This window comes from Coenobita brevimanus, chromosome 40, assembly GCF_032717465.1.
Source record: "Coenobita brevimanus isolate Jiangsu-jjx chromosome 40, ASM3271746v2, whole genome shotgun sequence".
Taxonomy (NCBI): Eukaryota; Metazoa; Arthropoda; class Malacostraca; order Decapoda; family Coenobitidae; genus Coenobita; species Coenobita brevimanus.
Window position 1 is genome coordinate 39922970 of NC_136993.1, and position 25531 is coordinate 39948500.

Below are 25531 nucleotides of genomic sequence, written 5' to 3' on the forward strand. Positions count from 1 at the left end.
AGGGAGGGGGAGGCCGAGGATGAGATGGAGGGATGGGGTGGAGAGGTATATGAGAGAGGGGGGTGTGAGTTGGGAGCAGGGCAGTGAAATGGCGGGGGACAGGGCGACTTGGAGGCGATTTGTATGTGGCCACCCCAAACGGGACTGAGGCGTCTGGCAGTAGATAGATAAATAGATAGATGATAGGATTCTGATACTAACTCGAACATATGGAAGCGAAGCTTGGACCTTGTTGAAATGATCCAAGTCAAGAGTGAAAGCAGTGGAAATAAGACAGTCATCTGGGAGGAACATGTGGAGTTACATGGAGAGACAGACTGACAAATGAGGATGTGAAGGAGCATTGTGGTGTGGATGTGGATGTGATAGAAAGCATTAAGAGAAGTCCATTGATATGGTTTGGCCATGTGGAGAGGATAGAGAGAGAGAGACTGACGAGGAGAGTGTAAGTGAGTGAGGTGGAGGGGGAGAGGAAGGGAGAGACCGAGGATGAGATGGAGGGAGGGCGAAGATATGTATATGTGAGAAAGGGTGTGAGCTGGGGAGAGGGAAGCGAAATGGGAGGGGACAGAGCAAAGGGAGCAATATGTTTGTGGCCACCCCTTGCAGGATTGAGGCATCTCGTTATAGACAGATAAACAGATAATTATGAAGACTTTTTCAAGTAATATTACATTTTCCTCACGGTCTTCTTCTATGAAAACTAATTTACTCAGCATAATTATATACTATTTTCTATTAGAGTATTGGTGATGTTGGAATGGCATGGGGTGTGGGTGTGTTCGAGGTGGGTGTGGAGGGCCAGGACGTTAACGTGACGCAGGCACAGCTCTCCTGGGTGGTCAGCCAGGCTCGTCGGGTAGGTCACTCTTAAATTTCTGCAGAGGTTGAAATGTCAATCTCAATACTACTGTGGCGAGTAGGTCACTGTCACATTCATGCTGAGGCAGGTAGCTCACTCTCATATACTGTTGTGGTAGGCATGTCACTCTCACATTACTGAGGTGGGTACATCACTCTCATATTAATGCTTATGTGGGTAGTTCACTTTCACATTAGTGATGAGGCAGGTGGGTCACTGTCATATTACTGGTGAGGCGGATAGGTCACTTTCACATCAGTGCTGAGGCAGGTAGGTCACTCTCACTTCACTGCTGAGGTAGGTAGGTTACTGTCACATACCTGCTGTTGAGGGTTGGTAAGTCACATTACTGCTAAGGCGGGTATGCCACACAGCTAACTTGTACCATGGTGACGTCAGCAGCTGCGGCAGGTGTCATGGTGTGTGATGGTGGTGGTGGTGAGTGATGACCCAGCCTTCCTCACTACCTTCGCCGAGTGGTCCCTCAAGGGCCGCCTCCTGGTGTGGTCGACGAGGCTGCTGGTGGTCACACGCCTGCCCAGGGAAGACCTCAGGGCTTTACTGGCTTCCCACTGGACATTTTCCATGACGAACACCATGGCGATCAATGCTGAAACCTCAGCATCTATCAAACGGTAGGTAACTCAGCAACAAAGAATATACAGTTCCGGGCATATCAGGCAGCATCATCCTGTCCACCAGCGATGTGCAATAATGCTCTCCGCATCTGGTAACACTGATAGGTATGGAACTTCCCAGGTTTCGTTCGGTTGCTAGGACAAACATACCGCTGTGATCATTGCTGCTGTGCACAGTTACTGGTGGCATACAAACAATGTCCTGCCTGACAATTTACTGGAAATAACGTTTTGTGAAAATGGTAATAAGATAATTGCACACTATTCATAGTCGTATTTTATTCACATGAAACACACAAGTTTCCTAAACGTCACTTTCGACAAACATCACTAACCATACAACATTTACTGATGGCCAACATATAAGTCATTATAACATTATCTGCATTCCTGCACCTGTCATAATAATAAAAAAATTACTGTGACCCCCCCCCCTCCTCCCTGACCATGAACCTGAAAATGGTAGACCTCTTTAATAATGCAAGTTCACTTGAGGTGGCACCACAGGATGAGGCAAGGAGGGGTGCCTGGGAGACAGGTGAAGGGAGGTGGGTGAGGAGGGGGCAATATTGGTCTGGCTGGTGGGAGGGGGGGCTCTACAGGAGATGTGTGGTGAGGTAGGGGAGAGTGGACTGTGGGAGGAAGCTAGGATGGGATGGATATACGATACGTTTGTGACATGGTGCCACATCAGCTATAGTTTAATGCTGATTACGGAATTTGATGGTCAGGACGTTAAACTTTTTGCTGACTTCGTGGCAGGTTAGGGAGTCTACCAGCATGCTTTTATATCGTCAATTTCCTACTCTCCACGGGGTGGCACATTAAACAAACCCTCCATTATTAGTGTATGGTGATGACACTGTCATCACATGGTGACATAATTATAAAAAGTCCACAGAATATTTGTGTGATGTCATACGTGTTGTCATAGTGATTGGGAGCTATTCTTATTGCGTTTACATAGTAACATCATGGATGACAACTGTAATACTAAAAACAAAGGAGGGGGAGAGAGGAATTTTTTCTTGGCACAATAAATACTAGTTAACAGAAGTGATTCGTGGCTGTGTTCTCGTTAGTGTCTGTATGACACCGATGTAAACGAAAACGTGATTTACTAGGAGGAGACTGACTAGGTTCGAGAACATAGGTAGCGGTACTGGGGTGGGCTAATAGGTAGGTAGAGAGATGCCTTACCAGCTGTATTACATGATCATTATGTCAGATTACTGTGAACCCTATACTGATAGAGTAAATCGTGGTATGAAGGATGCATAACTGTTAAGTGAACTGATTCACAACCTCAGTATCCAATTCACTGTCCTCCCTTCCCTCTTCCCGACAACTGTGTGCACTCAGACATTGGTACTGATGGGGAGGGGAGATTGTCATATTGACTGCTACACCATGAACAGTGGATCACATGTTTATTCATTAACGAGCATGTTCACCTGTTTTCTTTAATGGATTGCAATATACACCATTACTCTGCCAGGGCAACAGCTCCATGTTCGGACAATGCTGAGATGTGTGGCTCATAACAAACACATTGCAGATAAAGTGTGTGTTTGCATTTAATACATGCGATATATGTAACAAAGGAGTCGAGTAGGGCAGTACTCCTGAGGTGGAAAGCTGATGACAGGGAGTGCTGGAGCTCCCGTTTCATCAGCCCTCAGGACTAGTTCCTGACCATCCCCCTTTGCTGAACTTTTTCAGTGTCTCAGTTACACAGACAGTAGGCCAGCATGATCTCCAATACAAATTTCTCTCACTATCTACATCAAACTACATGCACGGTACACACTACACTTCCTTTTCAAAAAGGGGGGGGGGCATAAATGCCCCCACCTTCCGCCCCTCTCCCAGTGACGACTTGAGCTGCCTGGAACCACTGTCTGACTTACTTCTTCTTCATTTCTGCAACATTCGCGGCCTTTCCTCTAACTTTCGCTCTGTTGAGCACCACCTCTCCATCTCTAAACATCACCTTCTCTTTCTAACTGAGACTCAGCTGTCTGGGGCAACTGACAGCAAACTCTTTTCTGTATCCTCCTACTTTCTCTATACTCATTTCAAACCCAAAGGTGGCTGTTGTGTATATATACGCAATGACTTATCTTGCTCTCGTTTACACTCTGGCTTCGGCTTTCCTGTCATTCTCTGACTAAATATATCTGTGCTGTTTACTTATCCCCTATTTCTACTGACTATCAAAAATTCTTTGACTATCTTACTTCTACGATGGAACACATTCTATCCATTTCTCCTTTCTCTGAAATCTCCATTTTAGGAAATTTCAATGTTCACCACCATCTTTGGCTCTCCTCTCCTTTCACTGATCCACCTTGTGAACAAGCCTACATCATTTCTATCCTTAATGACCTAGAGCAGCTTGTACAGCATCCTACCCATATCCCAGACCGCCTTGGAGAGAGCTCCAACATACTTGACCTCTTCCTTACAAATAATCCTTCTGCTTACACTGTTAATCTTTTCTCTCCATTGGGCTACTCTGATCACAACCTTATCACCTTAACCTGTCCTATCACTTCGGTATGGCCTGTGGACCCTCTAGGGAAACGTCGACTGTGGCATTTTGGAGCTGCGGATTGGGAGGCCCTCAGGCAGTACTTCTTTGTCTTTCCCTGGGATGATTATTGCTTCCATGGCCAAGGGCCATCTCAGTGTGCCTTGCGCATTACAGAGATTATTCTCTCTGCCATGGAAATATACATTCCTTTCTTGTATCCTTTGTCTAATGCAAGAAAGCCTTGGTTTACTCACGCTTGTTCTAATGCTGTCCGCAACAAGAAAAGGGCCTACAAAAAGTAAATAAGCCAACCCACCTCTGAATCACATCATCTTTACGTTTCTGCCCGGAATCGTGATAAGTCTATTGTTCGCTCTGCTAAAAATAATTTCATCCATACTAAATGCTCTCAACTCTCCAACTCAAATTCTTCCCGCTCCTTCTGGCACCTTGCCAAAAACCTTTCTAACAACTATACCTCATCATCCTTCCCTCCTCTTTTCTACTCTGATAGTTCTGCAGCTATTTCTTCTACTGATAAAGCAGATCTCTTCGCACAGACTTTCTCCTACAATTCCACCTTAGACGATTCCAGTGCTGTTCCTCCATCACTTTCCCCCTCTGACTTCCTCATGGCTGTCATTAAAATTTCTTCAGCTGATGTATTTTCTGCCACCACTGGCCTCAATACTAACAAGGCATAAGGGCCTGATGGAGTCCCTCTTGTTGTTCTCAAGAACTGTGCTTCTGTGCTTACGCCCTGCCTAGGCAAACTCTTTCGCCTTTGTCTGTCAACTTATACCTTTCCTTCTTCCTGGAAGTTTGCTCTCATTCAGCCAGTCCCAAAGAAGGGTGACCATTCTCAACCCTCCAACTATCGTCCAATTGCTTTAACGTCCTATATTTCAAAAGTTTTCGATTCAATTCTGAATAGAAAAATTTAAAGGCATCTTTCCTATCACAACCTTCTTTCTGATCGTCAGTTCGGTTTCCGTCAGGGACGCTCCACTGTCGATCTTCTCACCTACCTTTCAGACTCCTGGTCATCCTCCTTTCGGGACTTTGGCGAATGCTTTGCCATGGCACTTGACATCTCAAAGGCTTTCGATCGAGTCTGGCATAAATCTTTAATTTCCAAACTGCCCTCTTATGGTTTCTATCCTTCTATCTGTGCCTTCGTCACTAGTTTCCTTTCTAGTCGTTCTATAGCCGCTGTTGTAGAAGGCCACCGTTCTTCTCCTAGATCTATCAACAGTGCTGTTCTTCAGGGCTCTGTCCTATCACCAACTCTCTTCCTTTCATTCATCAATGACCTTCTAAGCTGTACATGTAACCCTATCCACTCATACGCTGATGACTCCACCCTTAACCTTTCCATTTGGTTCCCGCAACGCCCATCTCAGCAGTTACTTCAACCAACAAGGGATGAGGCTATGGCACACCTTTTTGTCTGACTTGGTTCGTATCTCTGACTAGGGTAAAAATAATCTGGTTGTTTTTAATGCATCTAAGACTCAATTCTTACACCTATCAACCAGATAAAATCTTCCACAGGTATACCCACTAATGTTTAATAATATTCATCTTAATCCTGCATCATCGTTGAACATGCTTGGGGTTTCATTCACTTGGGACTTATCTTGGAAAGATCATATTACATCCTGTAAAATCTGCTTCCAAAAGATTAGGTGTGCTAAGCTGACTCCGTTCAACCAGATAAAATCTTCCACAGGTATACCCACTAATGTTTAATAATATTCATCTTAATCCTGCATCATCGTTGAACATGCTTGGGGTTTCATTCACTTGGGACTTATCTTGGAAAGATCATATTACATCCTGTAAAATCTGCTTCCAAAAGATTAGGTGTGCTAAGCTGACTCCGTTCTTTCTTTACCCCTGCACAATTGTTGACTCTATACACGGGTTTTATCCGCCCCTGTGTGGAGTACAACTCTCATGTGTAGGGAGGCTCCCCACATACAGCTCTTCTCAATAGGGTGGAGTCAAAGGCTTTTCGTCTCATTAACTCTCCACCTCTTACTGACTCCCATCAACCTCTGTCTCTTCGTCGCACTGTTGCATGTTTATCTCTTTTCTATCGCTACATTAATGGTCACTGCTCCTCTGAACTGTCTGCATGCATTCCTCCACCTTTACGACGGGCGCGTAGCACCCGTCTAACAGCAAACTCTCATCCCTTTTCTGTCCAACTCTCTAATGCAAGAGTTAACCATTACTCCCAGTCCTTCATTTGTGCAACAGGTCAACTATGGAACTGTCTCCCTCTGTCTGTATTTCCTGCTGCCTATAATCTCCAGTCTTTCAAACGCAGTTTGTCCAGGCATCTCGAAATGAATAGATCTCAAATTTGGCTCTCTATTGTATTTTGTTTTTTTTCTTGGAGGGAACTGTTATTGCAGGCTCATGCCCTTTGGTTCCTTCTTCCTCGCATTAAAAAAACAAAAAAAAACAAAGGGCATAGTTCATGTAATATGCACGTGCTCAGACTGGATACTGCAGACATTACAGCCTTGTTCCACTATTACTGGGTAGAGGATTTATGAAGGAATGCTTGGGGTATGTGAATGTTGCTCAATATGAACCTAAATATACTGTAACTAATAACCATTGGCAATCATTAAAAGTAACGGTCAAACACGGCTTACAGAAAACGGTAACATAAACCAGAATGAAGTAAATCCACCTTTATTATCCATAGGTACCATACAGATATCGCTACTGTCAGACTGTTCATATTGATGACAAAGGAAAATATACAATGGCCTATCCCTGCTCTGTTTGCAATTTCACTGTCAAGGGGGGAAGTGGAAATAAGAATAAATTGCAGATACATGGTCCGTTGTCACAAAGGAATCGACTTAGGAGATCAAGTAGTAAATTTTTACTTTTATCTGGCTTACTTTGCCAATACTCTAAAGCCGAGAATTTCATAAACTTCCTCAACAGTACATAGGGGAGACCTAATCACTCACAAACGCTGAATCATTGATACTGTTGGCCTCTGAGAAAGTGTCCTCACCCCTAACAATCGATAACTAATACTTCTAATAATAAACAGATTCTTACTGATGCTAACTCCTAGCTGACACAACGGATTTAAGAATTAATATGAAAGAACTGGCTTAATTTCCAGTCGTGATTAATGTAAGAAGTTTGTGCAAACTCGGAGTAGAAAACAAAAGATTTTTACATTTAATTGAGCTCAGAAAGAGGAACTGTAAATTTATTAATTACAACAAATAAATTTACGTTACAAGGGAACTGAAGTAAATTCAAAATTTCAAATAAATACACTCACGCACTCAAACAACTATCTAATAATCTTAAGTATAGAAAAACAAGGAACGAAAATACTGGTCAGTGGAGAAAATGGAGTGGCTGCGAATAGGCTGGGTGGCTCTGCTTGACGCGCTGCAATTCACACTGCTGACGTCCACTGCTGTCGATCACCAATTCGGTGGGGAGATGCGGGAATCGTAGAACTGCTAGAGACTGAAGCCGCTGAGATGGAGCCCTGCTTCTCTGCAGTGTTCACGACGTCTTCCTCCCGTGACAGGTCTACACCAACTAACAAATGTTCTCACGCTGGGTACAGGGTCGTGGGAAATGGGCGAGGCTTAATGGCTAGAGAGGCAAGGCATAGGAACGATACTTACACAAAAAATATCGCTCAGTGAAGTACTAATGTCGTGCATAAGAACAGTAACTTATGAAGCAGTGACGAATGTTAGGAAAAATCTATTTCAAAGCTGAGTACAAACGCAAGAAGTTAACTGACTGAGCGAAGTTCTATGGGTTTCAGTAATGTTCAAGAGTTCCCATAATAATAATACAGTGTCATAAATTACCATAATAATATGATCTAGTATACGTGACGATCAGTCGTCATGCACGATGATACTAGGTAAACACCTGTGCATACTAGCAGACAATGACTGGTGGGCACGAGTGAAAAGTCCGTCATCGGACAATTTGTGGCAAGTTTGGTGGGCAAACCAGTGGACAGTCCGTGCCCGTTGTTGAGTGATATCACCAGACACTGCCCATTTTTTTTTCACTCTCTGGTTTCTTTTCTTTTTCACTAGCCCAGCAGTTATTGTGCTGTAATTTTTCTTGTATTAACTGTGTTGGCCATTGTCATACCGCACTCAAGACTCACCGACCACCTACTCTTTACAGTTTGGACATCACAGTCATGCCTGACAGACTCTGTTTAGTGTGGACACAGTCCACCAGTCACTGCCCACTATTAGGGGCTTTAGGCTACAGGAGTAATTCCTAATCACAATGACGATAGCTGTAACATCTGACAGACTGAAAGGACGTGTCATATATTTGCACATTATATAGTCACCATACTCTTAATACAGGGGCACTAAGCCACCCAGTGGAAGTGTGTCAAAAATTGTTACAAACCACGAAGGTCAATCACAACACGTGGCAATGTCAACATAACATTTCATGGTCTGACTGTAAAATTCTATATTCTCCATGAAACAATGATTTGGCCCAGTCATCACCTTGTAATCTATCCCTCCCATTGCAGCTCCTGTCATCTACCAAAGTCCACCGTCCCCTACCCTGTCACGAATCAATTCGCGACATTTCCCTTTTGTGAGAAGCCACGAACTATTAGTGGAAAACTCACTGTGTATCGCTCAGCTAACCGTTTCTCCCTCCATTTCGGGGTATACTTTCCAAAACATCCGTCACTGTTTTCAAAAGTGACCGATTTAACCCCTTAACCGCGGGGCGTCACTTTCGTGACGCTTGGGAGCAAGGGATCATACCGCGGGGCGTCGCTTTTGTGATTCTGTAATATTTTGAATTCCCCCGGGCTTCCAAGTGGGGGCTTGTATCATCTATCAGTACTGCCAATGTCCAACACTAGTCAGCACTCCTAATCTCATCTGTACTCCCATCCATTGTTGACAATTTAGCCATTTCTCCCCCTTCTTGACTCCCCTCCCTACCCCCCCTCCATTACCCTATCCTCTCGCCTGCCCGGCCGTGCTACGCTAAGTAAATCTTCCCTGGAATTTTTCACTGATTTCATCCATTGAAATAAGCCCTATGTCCTATTCTTATACCAAATAATATATACAAGAAAGAAATAAGGTAAGTGAGAGTGCCAAACACCTGGAATTGGCTAATTATCACCTGACAACACCTCACGTGCACTCGTTAGCTAATTTTCGCTGTTTTTTTCCCCTTGAAATATGCCCTATAATCTATTTTCGTAATAAATATACATGTAAGGAGGGAAGGGAGAAGCCTAAGTGATATTTACATTCACCTGGAACTACCTAATTTATAATGTATTGTCTAGATTTCCTGCCAATCATATCAGTGCTAAACAAAGATGTTTCAAGATCTAACATTGGTAGCTCTGAAAATATATCTCCTAAGTAGGCCTCTAATCTATTTTCGAAATAATATACATGTAAGGAGGGAAGGGAGAAGCCTAAGTGATATTTACATTCACCTGGAACTACCAAATTTATAATGTATTGTCTAGATTTCCTGCCAATCATATCAGTGCTAGACTTAGCTGTTTCAAGAAGTAATATTGGTAACCCTGAATAACCCCTTAGCAGGCCTCCACGCTAGCCCTCCGTTATCAGGTTACTCTCAACTTCCGAAGTGAGAGTACGTATGTTTCTTCTTGCTGACTTCAAGGCCTTTTTTCACCCCCATGCAAATGGCCCTTTGACCTTTACCCCCTACTAAACCTCGTGTGGAAAGAGGTAAAGGGCTGACAATTGATAAAAGAGTGACTACGATCTTTCTATTGAATAAAACAGTGCAAGTGGAATTGTAAATAATGTGTAAATAATGTGTAAACAGCAAGTGAACGTAATGAATGTAAATATACGTGAACAATGGAAAACAGTTTTATAAGTTATTTCAAGTGACAGTGCACAACATAGCGTAAATAAAATAGAAATGTAAATAACGTAAATAAAATAGAGAACGTAAATAGAAATGTAAATGAGTAGTATTATAAGAATACGAGTATATACCCTAGGAGTAATGAAAGTGAAAATTTCACTCTAGCATGTCTGAATGCTATGAGTTATGAGAGTGAAGATGAAAGTGACATTCACTCTCAATGCCAGTATACAGGACGAGAAAGTGAATGCTACGAATTTTACTGAAAGAAATTGAATCCCTACAGTGACAATAAACTAATACTGCTGAAGGAAACTTATGAATAAAGACTGTAGATATATATAAGTGTTATATAGTAATAGAAATATAAAGTGTGAGGGGTTTTATGAATAATAAATGACAGACTACTAAGAGCGAACTAGTGCCAGTGCGACGATCAGACGCACTCGTAATTTCCATTGCTTTCACAGTGTTTTTTTTTTTTAGTATGGATCCCAAACTACTTGAAAATTGTAGAATAGTGTTTATAGTGTTTGTATCTGGCTGTGGTAATCATATTACGGGTTGTCGGGAAGTGTAAAGTGGAGACTTCTTTACCCTACTGCAGAGGTCTCCACAAGTCCTACGGTAACTGACGAAGGCTCAACAATCATTCCAGGAGAAAGCTGAAGGTATGTGCCATAAGCATATTTAATTTTATTATTCTAGGACTAATAACTGATTTTTGGCAAATATTTTTTGAGAGTCTGTCGGAGCCCAAATAACCCCGCGGCACACGCAAGTCATTGGTAAACAAGCCCGCGGTGTAGGGGTTAATGCACTTCACTAAGTGCTGTACTGAGCGATACTATTGTTCTTTATTGTTCGCCTCTGCTTCCCTCAACCGTTAGCCACGCCTTCTTCCGGTGGCTTGTGCGTCCTGCCTATACATTATTTGAATTCAGTCGCGTGTTTGTTGTGACGGAGGAAGGTCCTGTCCTCCACAAGTGTGAGAGGTCGCTAGCACCCAAGCTCCACTGAGACAGTTAATCCAGTCCTCCCACCCCCCGGGTGATACACAGCATTCATCGACCGGTATTTCTTTTTTGTAATCCTAGTTTAAGAGCTTAGTTAAGGTGTTTTTTTTCTAGGCGTAAGTATTTAGCTTTTGTGTGAGTGAGTGCGTCTCATTAATTTGATTTGAATTGTAACGTTAAATTTATTTTTTGTAATCAATAAATTTAACAGTTCCTTTCTTGAGCTCAATGTAAAGTAAAATCTTGTTTCATTTCTCCAAATTAAGCTTATTTTCCATATAGCTCCTAGCTTGCATAAACGTTTTACTATTCATAACTGGTACTTAGACCAGTCTTGTTGTAATAACTTAAAATCCGTTGTGCCATAGGAGTTAAGCATCGACAAGAACCTGATGTTAGTATTAGTTATTTATTGTCAGGGGTGAAGTAACTTTCTCCAGAGGCTAACAGTACTAATTCAGCATTTGTGAGTAATTAGTCTCTGCTGTGTACTGTTGAGAAAGTTTATAAATTCTCGTTCTTAGAGAATCGTAGTAAGTCAGCATAAAGTAATCGTTGCTTGATGTAGCAAGACAATCATTGTCCTTGCTCTTCAATATTATTGAATATTATTGTCAATTTAAATAATATTTAAAGCATTTATATCAAAATTACCCTGATATTATAAAAACCCCGTGACAATTGGCAACCTCATTCCAGGATATTAACTCCTAACTCTAAAGCTATTCACGAGATAGTGCTCACTCATTCATATTTAGGTATTTATAATTAAAGTTTATAGGCACAAGTTTACTGGTGGTTACCGTTGATTTAGCAAGTGAATTTTTGCTTTATTAATCAATAGAGTACTTAACTCTAGTTTATTCTTGGTAACGCCAGACGATTTTATTCGCTCCTGGGTAGCCGCCGTACCCATTGTGTTAATTATTGAGAGTTCTTAGTTATTCGCATTTTTTATTTATTCTTTGCCAGTTAACTAGATAAGACTGGTCACCACTAGCTTGTGTCTGTACTCTTTACTTGTGTCATTAGTATTCGTCGCTAAGCAGTCAGTACTCAGTTTTGGTTACTTAGTAAATTGAGCTAGCATCATGGCAGCCAGTGCTTATGTACAGGAAGCCAAAGATATTGGTCTCATAGACCCAGAGAAAATACAGAGTTACGTTCTCTCACGGTTCAATTACGAGCAAGAACGTGAGAAAGATGCTCGTGAAGAGCGTAGGATTCAGCGCGAGTACGAGCGAGAACAGCGCGAATACGAGCGAGAACAGCGTGAGGAACGTGAAAAACAGCGTGAACACGAGCAAAAACAGCGCGAACTCGACTTGGAACACGAGCAAGAACAGCGTGAGGAACGAGAGAGAGAACGAGAACACGAACGTGCCGAGCGAGAAGCACGCGAAAAACATGAACTTGAAGTGCTGAAGCTCAAGCGAGATTCCTTGGCTTCAGACACGTCTGCTGCAGTTGGTCCAAGCTCCACGAGCGTTCTCCCTGCACATGTCCTGGCGACCCCACGCATCAAGCTTCCTTCATACAAGGAAAGCGAGCGAATCGAGCCGTACATAGCTCGTTTTGAGGACATGGCAGACATGTATCAACTGGATGAGGCAGCTAAGTGGCTTCAGTTTCTTAGCCTCTTTGAGGGCCCTGCCCTCGATATTCTCCACCGAATTCGTGGAGACAATCTCACATATGAGATGATGAAAGCTGCACCCATTAAGGCGTATGGTCTCACAGTAGACGACGCCAAAGTTCTGTTCATGCGAGCTCGTCTCCAAGACAAGGAGACAGCTGTTCAGTTCCTTGATCGTCTCACAGCTTACTTAAATGAGTGGATGGAGAAAGATGAAACTCCTTCCACGCGTGAGGGGATAATTGACCTTATGCTGCGTACACAGCTAGAGGTGTGGCCTGCTGAGCTCATAGCACAGCTTAAGATCTGCCAGGTGAAAGATGCCAGCCAAATGGCAGAGAAGGCTGACGCATTCTTTACTGCATACGGGTATCAAACTCGTAAGCAAAACACCTGGAGCAGAAAAGATACTGCCAAGTCTGGGAAGCCGTCTCAGACTGAACCCCAGCAACAAGGCCATTCTCAGAATAATGGCCAAGGTCCAAAACCGCAGTGGAAGGACCAGGGGCAAAACACTCAGAAACTTGAGTGGAAGAGGTACAACAAGTACCCTAACCAGCAGCAGTATCAGCCACGCAACCGACCGTCGGGACAAACTTTTTTCACCACCAGCTCAAAAGAGGCAGGAAGCGAATGCAGCCTTCATTCCTCAGCAGCAGCACGGTGGTCACGTCCCTACCAGTGTGGGTACTTCCCCACAGTTCACTAGTCCCACAGTGACAGTGAACCCCCCTCCACAGATGGCCAATGTTCCATCTTCCCAATATAACCCTCAAGGCACAATGTTCGCCGCATCAGTTCAGCAGCCTCATGAGTGGCTAGCTGCTTCCTCCACAGGCCCTCCCACAGGTGACAGTACCTTCCTTGTACAGCCAGGGTTTGTGGGAGGCATTCCTGTGAAGGTCCTGAGAGACAATGGTTCCTCAGGTTGCTCTGTCAAGCAGAGTCTAGTTCGGCCTGAGCAGTATACAGGTCGACAGATCCATGCAAACCTTATTGATGGATCAGTGAGATTGTTCCCTGAGGCATGTATCCAGGTGGCATCTCCATTTTATACTGGTACGACACTTGCAGTTGTCATGCCAGAACCTTTATTTGACCTCATCATTGGAAATATTAATGGAGTCAAGGATAGTTGCTCCGATGACGCTACTCAGACTTCGGCTGCTGCGGTAACACGAGCCATGGCTGAGGCTCCAGATTGTGTCACCCCAGTGATCATTGAATCGCCGGAAGATCTGATGTGTAGTCAACTTGTTGTACAAGAACAACATTCTGACCCGACACTTGCTGCCGTGCGGAACAAACAAAAGGGTCGAGTGATTAAGTATTCACGGGGAGGTCGAGCCAAGTTCCTTCGCAAACAAGGACGGCTCTACCGTGAGTCACGAACACCCGAGGGCGAGGTTCGACTGCAGTTTGTCGTTCCCGCCATGTACCGCCTAGCAGTGTTACGATGGGGTCATTGTTCAGCCTCAGGAGGTCACATGGGGAAAAGGAAGACCCAGGGCCGTATCCGAGCTGACTTTTTCTGGCCAGGGATGGGACGAGACATAGATAGTTTTGTCCGTTCCTGTAGTGTGTGCCAAAGTATCACCACTAATCAGGGACATGCCCTTCCTGTGCCATTTGTAACCACACCCATAATCTCTGAGACAGTTGAGAGACAGGGTAGTGGTGAAGTGGGTGCAGACCTGACGTCTCGCCCATTGGCCTCACAGGACACATTATGTCCAGGGCCTGTACATACATATTATGTACCGTAAGTTAAGGGGGAAGTTGAGAGGCGACTTGAGGCTATGGAAGACCCAAGTTTGCATAAGGTTTCTCAGCTTCCCGGTACTAATAGAAGTACTGTAGGTTAAGGGGGAAGTTCGAGAGAGAACTCCGCTGAGGCGACTTGAGGCTATGGAAGACCCAAGTTTGCACAAGGATTCTCGGCTTCCCGATACTAATATAAGTATTGTAGGTTAAGGGGGAAGTGAGAACTCCACAGAGGCGACTTGAGGCTATGGAAGACCCAAGTTTGCACAAGGATTCTCAGCTTCCCGATACTAATATAGGTACTGTAGGTTAAGGGGGAAGTTCGAGAGAGAACTCCGCAGAGGCGACTTGAGGCTATGGAAGACCCAAGTTTGCACAAGGATTCTCAGCTTCCCGATACTAATATAAGTACTGTAGGTTAAGGGGGAAGTTCGAGAGAGAACTCCGCAGAGGCGACTTGAGGCTATGGAAGACCCAAGTTTGCACAAGGATTCTCAGCTTCCCGTTACTAATATAAGTACTGTAGGTTAAGGGGGAAGTGAGAACTCCGCAGAGGTGACTTGAGGCTATGGAAGACCCAAGTTTGCACAAGGATTCTCAGCCTTCCGATACTAATATAAGTACTGTAGGTTAAGGCACTTCCTCCTATTTTCTATTTTAGTGTGATGGGCGAATAATATTTCACCAGGATAGGCATCCTCTGTCGGAAATTTAGGAATAAAGGTTGAGGACCCGTGTGCAGTTCGAGGCTATGGAAGACCCGAGTTTGCACAAGGATTCTCAACTTGCCGACCATAATCGTGCGCTATAATTAATGGCGACCTCGAATGTACGTCGTAGCACTGACTGCTAGGCAGAGAGAGTAATTGTAACATGATAAAATTTTGTCTCATTGACACTTTTGATGCTCCACCTCAATTGGTTTTGCAGGTTCAGCAATGGGTGTAGCAGTTTTGCTGTGCGGGCCAGCTGATCGTCTGCCGCACGCTGCCGCCTCTTCTCTGCCTTCGTCGTCGCCATATTATTATTTACTGTGTCATTTTACACTTAGGTACAGTTACACTACAACTGTCACACCTACACCGTGTGTTACATACACCACGCTACACAACAATTAGTTGTCAGTGTAAATGTAGCGAATTTTCGCTCAGTTTGACCTGAGTACAGGATTTTCACCGTCGTCACGGAGTTTTTCCCTCAAGCTTGCTTCTATTAACGTAAATACGAGGTTTTTTCGCTCACTGGCGACTGCGACTTTCTCCTGTAGCAGGATAGCACACACACCACAGTGTGAACCTTGTGTGAATGACTTAGGATGTGTACATATATATATATATCCACAAATTTTTTCCCATAAGGAAAAAATTGAAATTTGTAGGGGCGTAATGTCACGAATCAATTCGCGACATTTCCCTTTTGTGAGAAGCCACGAACTATTAGTGGAAAACTCACTGTGTATCGCTCAGCTAACCGTTTCTCCCTCCATTTCGGGGTATACTTTCCAAAACATTCGTCACTGTTTTCAAAAGTGACCGATTTAATGCACTTCACTAAGTGCTGTACTGAGCGATACTATTGTTCTTTATTGTTCGCCTCTGCTTCCCTCAACCGTTAGCCACGCCTTCTTCCGGTGGCTTGTGCGTCCTGCCTATACATTATTTGAATTCAGTCGCATGTTTGTTGTGACGGAGGAAGGTCCTGTCCTCCACAAGTGTGAGAGGTCGCTAGCACCCAAGCTCCACTGAGACAGTTAATCCAGTCCTCCCACCCCCCGGGTGATACACAGCATTCATCGACCGGTATTTCTTTTTTGTAATCCTAGTTTAAGAGCTTAGTTAAGGTGTTTTTTTTCTAGGCATAAGTATTTAGCTTTTGTGTGAGTGAGTGAGTGCGTCTCATTAATTTGATTTGAATTGTAACGTTAAATTTATTTTTTGTAATCAATAAATTTAACAGTTCCTTTCTTGAGCTCAATGTAAAGTAAAATCTTGTTTCATTTCTCTAAATTAAGCTTATTTTCCATATAGCTCCTAGCTTGTATAAACGTTTTACTATTCATAACTGGTACTTAGACCAGTCTTTTGTAATAACTTAAAATCCGTTGTGCCATAGGAGTTAAGCATCGGCAAGAACCTGATGTTAGTATTAGTTATTTATTGTCAGGGGTGAAGTAACTTTCTCCAGAGGCTAACAGTACTAATTCAGCATTTGTGAGTAATTAGTCTCTGCTGTGTACTGTTGAGAAAGTTTATAAATTCTCGTTCTTAGATAATCGTAGCAAGTCAGCGTAAAGTAATCGTTGCTTGATGTAGGAAGACAATCATTGTCCTTGCTCTTCAATATTATTGAATATTATTGTCAATTTAAATAATATTTAAAGCATTTATTTTTAAAAAACACAGCGATATCATAAAAACCCAGTGACATACCCCGTCACCCCTCTCCTCGAGCCCCCAGTTTGACCAATATTGTCCCCTCCTTCACCCACCACTCTCCCTCTGTCTCCTAGGCCCCCCACCCTCATCCTGTCGCCTTCTGTGGCGCCACCATCTGTATGTAGTGAACTTGCGTCGATGTTAGAGGTCTACCAATGTCAGGTTCACGGTAGGGACCATAGGCATCATGATAATTTGTGTTCATTGACAGTTGTGGGGAAACTGATAACTATGACTTATATGATGTTCTGTTAACTGTTGCTTGGTTCATGACTCGAAACTAAACCAGTTATGAAAAGCATGTCATTCATAATAACTGCCATTATGGTGAGGGTGTATTGTGTGACATGATTTTAAAAAATTACCATAATCATGACATACTAATATCGGTTTATTTTATATATTATATTACCACACATAACTGCGCACATTGGCAATGATCACCGCGTTCGGCTCGTCCTAGCGACGGAACAAAGCTTGGTGAGGTTACATACTTATCACTCTTACCAGTTGCAGAGAGCATTACACCACCTCGCTGGTGGAAGGGGTGGTTCTGTTTGATATGTTCGGAACTGTACCTTCAATGCAAAAATTTTAACTTGTAGTTGTTTTATACGTGGCCAAGTATTTGAAAGTGGTGTGTGCTTACTTTTTTATTTACCTTAAAAATAAAATTGTTTAAATCCTTTGCCAAGCTTATACCTTATGTACTACACCCACCCTTCTGCAACACTTAATCATTCTAATTTTTTCTACTCATTCATCTCTGCTCACCAACTCTTTTTAGTCTTCTGTTTCTTACAGAAAATGTCTTTTCGAAATTTTATTTCCATTACCCGTGCTATCTGTCCTATAATACCCGTCCACAAAAAGTGTAGATCTACTCATGCCCCCTGAATACGGCTTCAGTCACCATTGGTACCACGCCTGTTCATTATCACTCCAACAGCTCCAGAGTGAACTTACTCAAGTATTACACTCACTTCAGTCTTGATCCCTAACACCTGGAGGTCTTAATGGCCAAGCCCTTCTCGTAAGCATTTTTTAAATCCTCCACCTGACAAAGTCAGACGAGAGTATTGTTATCACTGGTGTACGTCCGTAAAGCTGGGAGGCTGGGCGTAGGGATTTTCGTTTCAGGAATAAATCTCAGGAAGTGTTAACTATAGAGTCATGAAATTTCACATAGATATGTGTCTTATGGTGAACTGTTTCCTTATGGTAATTAAAATGCAATGTCTTCAGTAGTTTTTCTTTTTATTATTATAGAAAATAATTTATTTCAGATTTCAGAGAGACCCGAGAAAGTAATCTCGACACAAATAAAAAAGGATTCATTATAGAATTAAACATCACATAGTTATGTCTTATACTGAACTGGTGCCTTTTCTTTGGTAGAATGCTGACTTAATTTTTTTTTAAATAATGAAAAAGTACAAAAAATATTTTTTCTCAGAGAATTCAGTGTGACCTGCTGTCTCTGTGCTTTACAGAGGGAGGGGGGGGGGTGAGGACCATTTTGCGCTTGGTCAGGTGTGCAGGGAGTTGGGGGATATGTGCTTGGTCAGGTGGAGAGCTGCAAAAGCATAGCATTGATGATGATGATGGTGGTGGTCAAGATGATGGTGGGGGTAGTGATGATGATGATGGTGGTAGCGATGGTGGTGGTGGTCGTGATGATGGTGGTGGTGGTTGTGATAGAAGTGATCATGGTGGTGGTGGTTGTGATAGAAGTGATCATGGTGGTCTTGGCTGTGGTGATGACGATGATGATGACGATGGTGATGGTAGTGGTTGTGGTGATGATGATAATGGAGGTGGTAGTGATGATGATGGTGGTGGTGGTGGTGATAGTAGTGATGATGGTGGTCGTGGTTGTGGTGATGATGATGATGATGACGATGGTGGTGGTAGTGATGACGGTGTTGTTTTTTTTACTTCCTATCACATTTCTCTATTCCATAATTATCACTTATTAAGTTTTAATGTCTCTATGTTAAAGGGGGGAGGGGTGTGAGATGTGAGGGCTGTGGGAGGTCGGAAGTATGTGCTTGGTCAGGCGGAGGGTTGCAACATCGAAGCGTTGCCTATGATTCTTGACAGTAGGCTTTTTCAACGTGTCATAGCTACATAGTTACAGGACACTGAACATTCAATTAAAGAAATCATTATTCATTTATCTTTCACCTGTCCATTGTATGTGTCCCCATGTAGGCTCCAAGTGGAGACATTGTGGAGGTAGGAGGTAATGAATGGAGGTAATTAGAGAAGTTACGTAAGGCTGTCTTCGTATGGGGGAGAGTCGGTAGTTACAGCCCACAGCCCTTCCAACAGCCTGGGACAAAGTGGGATTCCGTGCTCGCATACACCCATGCACCCCCCTTGCCCCACTTGTCCTTGATACTCCTCTCCACTGCCCCCAGCCACTGCCACATGAATCAATGAATCATTACCCCTTGAAAGTTTAGCTAACTCAGTTTATTCGCCTAATTTTTCCGGCCTTTCCAGAGTGACAGTGTGCATTACAGTGTGTTGGATGGGCGATAGTAAAGAAAATCCAACATTTTTTCACATGACTTACCGTTGACAGTTACTTTTACCTTCTTTGTGAGTACGTACTCTGTGTTGCCTAAGTTCACTTGAGTTGTCCCTGTGGTCATGTTCATTTGTCACATGTGTAGTTCTCTTATTTTCTAAAGCATTTACATGGCTAGGTTCTTAATGCACGAGAGGAAATGAAAAAAAAAAAGTTTACTATCACAACAAACCCAGTTTCCATGTATGTTGCACCATATTACAGAAATTATCTTTTAAATGCAAGAAAAAGAAAATAAAGGCTAGATGCCCGGCAATTGCCTCCTCTAAGAAGAAATAAATACACAATGATAGAGAGCCAAATTCAAGATCTGTTCATTTCAAGATGCTTCGTCACACTGCATTTAAAAGACTGGAGTTCATAAGCTGTAGGAAATAGACAGAGGAAGCCAGTTCCAGAGGTGACCTGTTGCACACATGAGGGACTGGGAGTAACAGTTAAATCTTGTTTAGTGAGTTGTTCAGAAAAGAGATAGGAGTTTGGTGCTAGACTTGTGCTATTCTCTTGCTGTAGTGGTTGAGGGATGCAAGCAGAGAATTCAGAAGGGCAACGGTCATTGGATTAACGATAGAAAAGAGATAAAGATGCAACAGTGCGACAAAGAGATACAGGATGAAAAAAAACACAGGAAGAGGAGAAGAGTTAATGAGATGAAGTCTTTGACTCCACATTATGTAGAAGTCTACGTGGGGAGCGTCTCCACACATTACGGTTGTTGTCTACACAAGGGCGAACAGAATCCCTGTTTAAAGTCAACGACTGTGCAGGGGTAAAGAAGGTACAGAGTCAACTTAACACACCTAATCTCTAGGTGGTAGATTTCATAAGAGATGAAATATGATTTTTGCAAGATAAATCCCGAAAGAATGAAACCTTAAGTATGTTCAAAGATGACGCAGGATTGAGATGAGTATTGTTAAAAGTTAGAGGATATTCCTGTTAGATTCTGATGGATCGAAAGATGTAAGAACTGAATTTTTGATGCAGTAAGAACGCGAAAGCTTTTACCCGAATCAGTGATATGAGCCAAGCCAGATATTAAGTGTGCCATAGCCTTCTCTCTTGTTATTGAAGTAACTGCTGAGATGGATGCTGCGGGAAGTGAATGGAAAGGTGAAGGGTGGAGTCATCAGTGTATGAGTGAGTGGGGTTAGATTCAAACCTCAGAAGGTCATTGATGAATAGAAGGAAGAGAGTTGGTGATAGGCCAGAGCCCTGAGGAACACCGTTATCCATAGCCCGAGGAGAAAAACAGTGACTGCTTACAGCAGCAGCTATAGAACGACTAGAAATATAGGCACAGACAGGAGAGAAACCGGAAGAGGGCGAGAAATTAAAGATTTATGTCAGACTTGATCAAAAGCTTTTGCAATGCCAAGTGCGATGGCAAAGCTTTCACTGAAGTCCTGAACAAAGGATGACCAGGAATCCAAAAGGAAGGTGGGAAGATAGCCAGTGGAGCACCTCTGGCCGAACCCATATTCACATTTGGAAAGAGGGCTATGGTAGGAATGGTACTTGTTTCTGAGTGGTTTCAAAAACTTTAGAAATACAGGATGTTAGAGTAACTTGGCGATAGTTAGAGGGCTGGGAATGATCATCCTTTTATGGGAACAAAATTCCCCCAAGAAGTAAAGATACAAGTTGACAGACAAGGACAAATGAGTTTACCTAGGCTGGGTGTAAGCATAGAAGCAAAGTTCTTCAGGACAACTGGAGGGACCTCATCAGGTCCATATGTCTTGGCAGTAATTAACCCGTCCCATCCTGTTAACGTACATATGTGCCAGAACATTTTGTCACTGACTCCCATTGACGTTTATAAATACCCTGCAATTGCAAGGTCCGTCATTTGCACATTTTTCAAATTCTGTACGTGATTTTTGGTGCATATTCATGGGCCAGCCTCCTCTAACTGCTGGCATGCGGGGGTGCTTCTAGACCCCGCATGACCCGTGCACTCCCTTGTCTTGGTCTCTCACCTGTTAGCAGTGACCCAGAACAGACATGGCATGCTGAGGTCTCTCTGACGACGAAATTCAAGCCGCTCTTGACGCCTTCACAGGCGATAGTGATTCTCCACTAGATGACGATGTGGAGGACAGGGACTACGTGCCACCTGACGACAGAATGAGCAGCAGTGACGAGGAGATACCGCCACCAAGGAATGTGCGGTATGTCACGTACTGTATGATGAGAGAAGGCCTGCCTGGATCCCATACATGTGCATGCACCTCTCTCCAGCCCCTAGACAAAGGGTCTGATGAGGACGAGGATGAGGACAGCACCGTAGGACGTGGTGTTACCTTGTGGTTGGGGAGGGAGAGGATTTTGCCCCTGGGAGCCAAAAGTGTGGCAAGAATGAAAATAAAGTATGGACCTTCTGTTTTGTTTGGGGAAGGAGCGAGTGGTGTGGCAGGAGTGAACAGTGAAAGGGAAAGTGGTGGTGGTAGGGAGGTAAGGCGAGCACATGGTTCACCTGGGCAGTGGGCAGGTGAGGAATTGCTCCCTAGCACTTCTTTCTTCCAGCAAGATTCCTGCGCTTCCTCCCCACAGCCCCGTGATGTGGGGAATGGAAGGAAAGGGAAGGGAAAAGGGAGAGGAAAGAGGAGCAAGAGTGGGGAAGGGCACCGCTATCCACCTCCCCAATTTCCCCCACCACCCTCTCCTTCCCACCCCGAAGAAGGCGATGATGGGAACAAGGCTGGAGATGGTAGTGTGTCGTGGGACTGGGAAGATGTGAGTGATTTCACTCCCATCATTCACCCCTTCACTGAGGAGTGGCGGTCTGGTTGCACATCTGAAATCCACGCAGGCTCCACCAGGGTAGATTTCTTCCACCTGTTCTTTGGTGAGGAATTTGTGGGCCGCATTGTGGAGCAGACGAATTTACTTGCAAGCAGCCAGCACTGTGAAAGGAAGCGTCACGGTACGATGAGCAGGCACTCCCAACAGTATGACTACCCAGTAACCCTAGGTGAGATGTTCATCTTTTTGGCCCTGGTTCTCTTGATGGGTAGTGTATGGAAAAAACAAATTCTGGGATACTGGTCCATGGACCCAATGGCCAGCACATCTTTCTTTGGGAAGGTAATGGGTCATAATTGATTCCAGTAAGTTCTCAGCTGTCTCTAGTTTTACGATGCAGACTACCCTGCTAATGCTGATAACTGACAAAATGAGGAGAATAAGGATGGTATTTGATCACCTGCATGAAAAGTTCCACTCATCCTTCTACCCTTTCAGAGAGCTTGTCACAGGCGAGAGTCTCGTGTTGTGGGGAGGCAATATATCTTTTCACCAGTACATACCCAGCAGGAGACTCCATTTTGGGTTCAAGATCTTTACTATTTGTGATTGTAAGACTGGTTATGTGCAAGACATAGTCTTGTACACTGGCGCAGAGACAGACATAATAGAAGATCGAAGTACTGGACTCTCTGGGGCCGCAGGTGAAGACAATGATAAAGGAGTACCTTCATCGTGGTCACGTCTTTTTTTTTTTTTTTTAATGCTAGGAAGAAGGAACCAAAGGCAACGAGCCCACAATACTCTTTCTTCAAAGAGAAAGACAAAATACAAGAGAGATCCAAATTCAAGATCAGATAATTTCGAGATGCCTGGACACACTGCATTTGAAAGACTGGAGATCATAGCTAGCAGGAAATACAGACAGAGGGAGACAGTTCCAGAGATGATCTGTTGCATAAATGAAGGACTGGGAGTAATGGGTAACTCTTGCATTAGAGAGTTGGAGAGAAAAAGGATGAGAGTTTGCTGCTAGACGAGTGCTACCCGCCCGTCGAAGAGGTGGAGGGATGTAAGCAGACAGTTTAGAGGAGCAGTGACCACTGAAGTAGCGATAGATAAGAGATAAAGATGGAACAGTGCAACGAAGAGAGAGAGGTTGAAAGGGGCCAGCAAAAGGAAAAGAGTTATTTCTATCTATCTATCTATTGCCAGACTCCTCAATCCCGTATGGGGAGGCCACAAACAAATCGCCTCCACGTCGCCCTGTCTCCTGCAATGTCACTGCCCTGCTCCCAACTCATACCTCCCCTCTCTCATATAACTCTCCACTCTATCCCTCCATCTCATCCTCGGCCTCCCCACCTCTCCTTCCTCCACATCACTCACATACACACTGCTTATCAGTCTGTCACCCTCCATCCTCTCCACATGGCCAACCACCTCAGTGTGTTCCTCCTAATGCTTCCTATCACATCCACATCCACACCACAACGCTCCTTTATATTCTCATTTGTCAGCCTGTCTGTCCATGTGACTACACAGGCTCCTCTTAAATAACTCATTTCCACTGCTCTCACTCTTAACTTGTGTCCTTCCAACAACGTCCAAGCTTCACTTCCATACGTTAGAGCTGGTATCACAATACTGTCATGTAGTAACTTTTTCACTTCCATGCTCACTTCCCTGTTTCTTATCACTGCTTTCAGGGAACCAGCAACTTTTGACTCCACCCTATTGAGCTGTATGTTGGGAGTCTCCCCACACATGAGAGCTGTACTCTACACAGGGGTAGATAAAACCCGTGTATAAAGCCAACAATTGTGCAGGGGTAAAGAAGGAGCGGAGTCGGCCTAGCACACTTAATTTCTTGGAAGCAGATTTTGCAAGAGATGTAATATGATGTTTCCAAGACAAGTCCCGAGTGAATGAAACCTCAAGCATATTCAAGGATGATGCAGCATTAAGCTGAATATTATTAAACATTAAGGGGTACTCCTATGGAAGATTCTGTCAGGTTGATAGGTATAAGACCTGAGTCTTTGAATCATTAAAAACAAGATTATTTTTTATCCCAGTCAGAGATACAAGCCAAGTCAGACATTAGGTGTGCCATAGCCTCATCCTTTGTTTGTTGAGGTAACTGCTGAGATGGACGTTGCGGGAACCGAATGGAAAGGCGAAGGGTGGAGTCATCAGTGTACGTGTGGACAGGGTTAGATGTACAGCTTAGAAGGTCAACGATGAATAAGATGAAGAGAGTTGGTGATAGGACAGAGCCCTGAGGAACACCACTGTTGATAGATCTATAGTCTTTCCAAAATATCGAGATCGCTTGGGAGTTGTCCCTCATGGGAATTCCCCGACCCCCGACGTTGCCACACTTTCTACTGGGCAGATTATTGGACTGAGACATAGACCAAGGGACAACCCTCTCTCCCAGCTCTCTCTCTCTCTCTCTCTCTCTTTCTCTTCATATAATATCTACATTTTATGTAGATTTATTTCTATAAAAAGTCTATGCAATTTTATGAATTATTAGAATTTGAGGAAAAGCCTCCTGTCTGTCTGCCACTCTCTCTCTCTCTCTCTCTCTGCATACGAAATCAACATTTCACATAGATTTATTTCTATAAAAAATCTATACGGTTCTATGAAAAGTCTATACGAGTAGCAGGAGTAGGAGCTTCCATCTTTGATGGTGGTCAGAGAGGAAATGACCTGCAGATTAACACCTGACCCATCCTCACTGACTCACCTACAAGCGTGACAGTGTTGGAAAGCAACATTGCCAAGTGTTGTGATATTTATAAAAGTCACTGTTATTATTAAAAACAACAGACATTTCTTACACTATATAGCCTTATTAGAGAATTATATACATATATTCTGTAAATAAATTTCATTTAGAAGTAGTAAATAGCTGACATGAGACAGAGAGGTGTGTGTTGGTACAGATTTGGCAGCACTGTGGGTCGGGGAATCCCCTTGAGGGACAACGCCCAAACGATCTCGATATTTTGGAAAGACTATAGAAGAACGACGGCCGTCTACAACAGCGGCTATAGAATGACCAGAAAGGAAGCTAGTAATGAAGGCACAGATAGAAGAATAGAAACCATAAGAGGGCAGTTTGGAAATTAAAGATTTATGTCAGACTCGATCGAAAGCCTTTGAGATGTCAAGTGCAATGACAAAACTTTCACCAAAGACCCGAAAGGGGGATGACCAGGAGTCTGAAAGGTAGGTAAGAAGATTGTCAGTGAAGCGTCCCTGACGGAACCCATATTGATGATCAGAAAGAAGGTTGTGATAGAAAAGATGCTTTAAAATTTTTCTATTAAGAATTGACTCGAAAACTTTTGAGATACAGGATGTTAAAGA

The 25531-nt window shown here is 43.5% G+C and overlaps 1 protein-coding gene across 1 annotated transcript in view; it reads left to right on the forward strand.

Moving 5' to 3' along the window:
* LOC145397054 (ionotropic receptor 93a-like) overlaps positions 1 to 25531 on the forward strand; it is a 125268-nt gene that overhangs the window by 57236 nt on the left and 42501 nt on the right. The window contains exons 2-3 of the mRNA XM_080270268.1: positions 743 to 859; positions 1262 to 1497. Coding sequence (XP_080126394.1) covers positions 743 to 859; positions 1262 to 1497 — 353 coding nt within the window. The remainder of the gene's footprint in view (positions 1 to 742; positions 860 to 1261; positions 1498 to 25531) is intronic.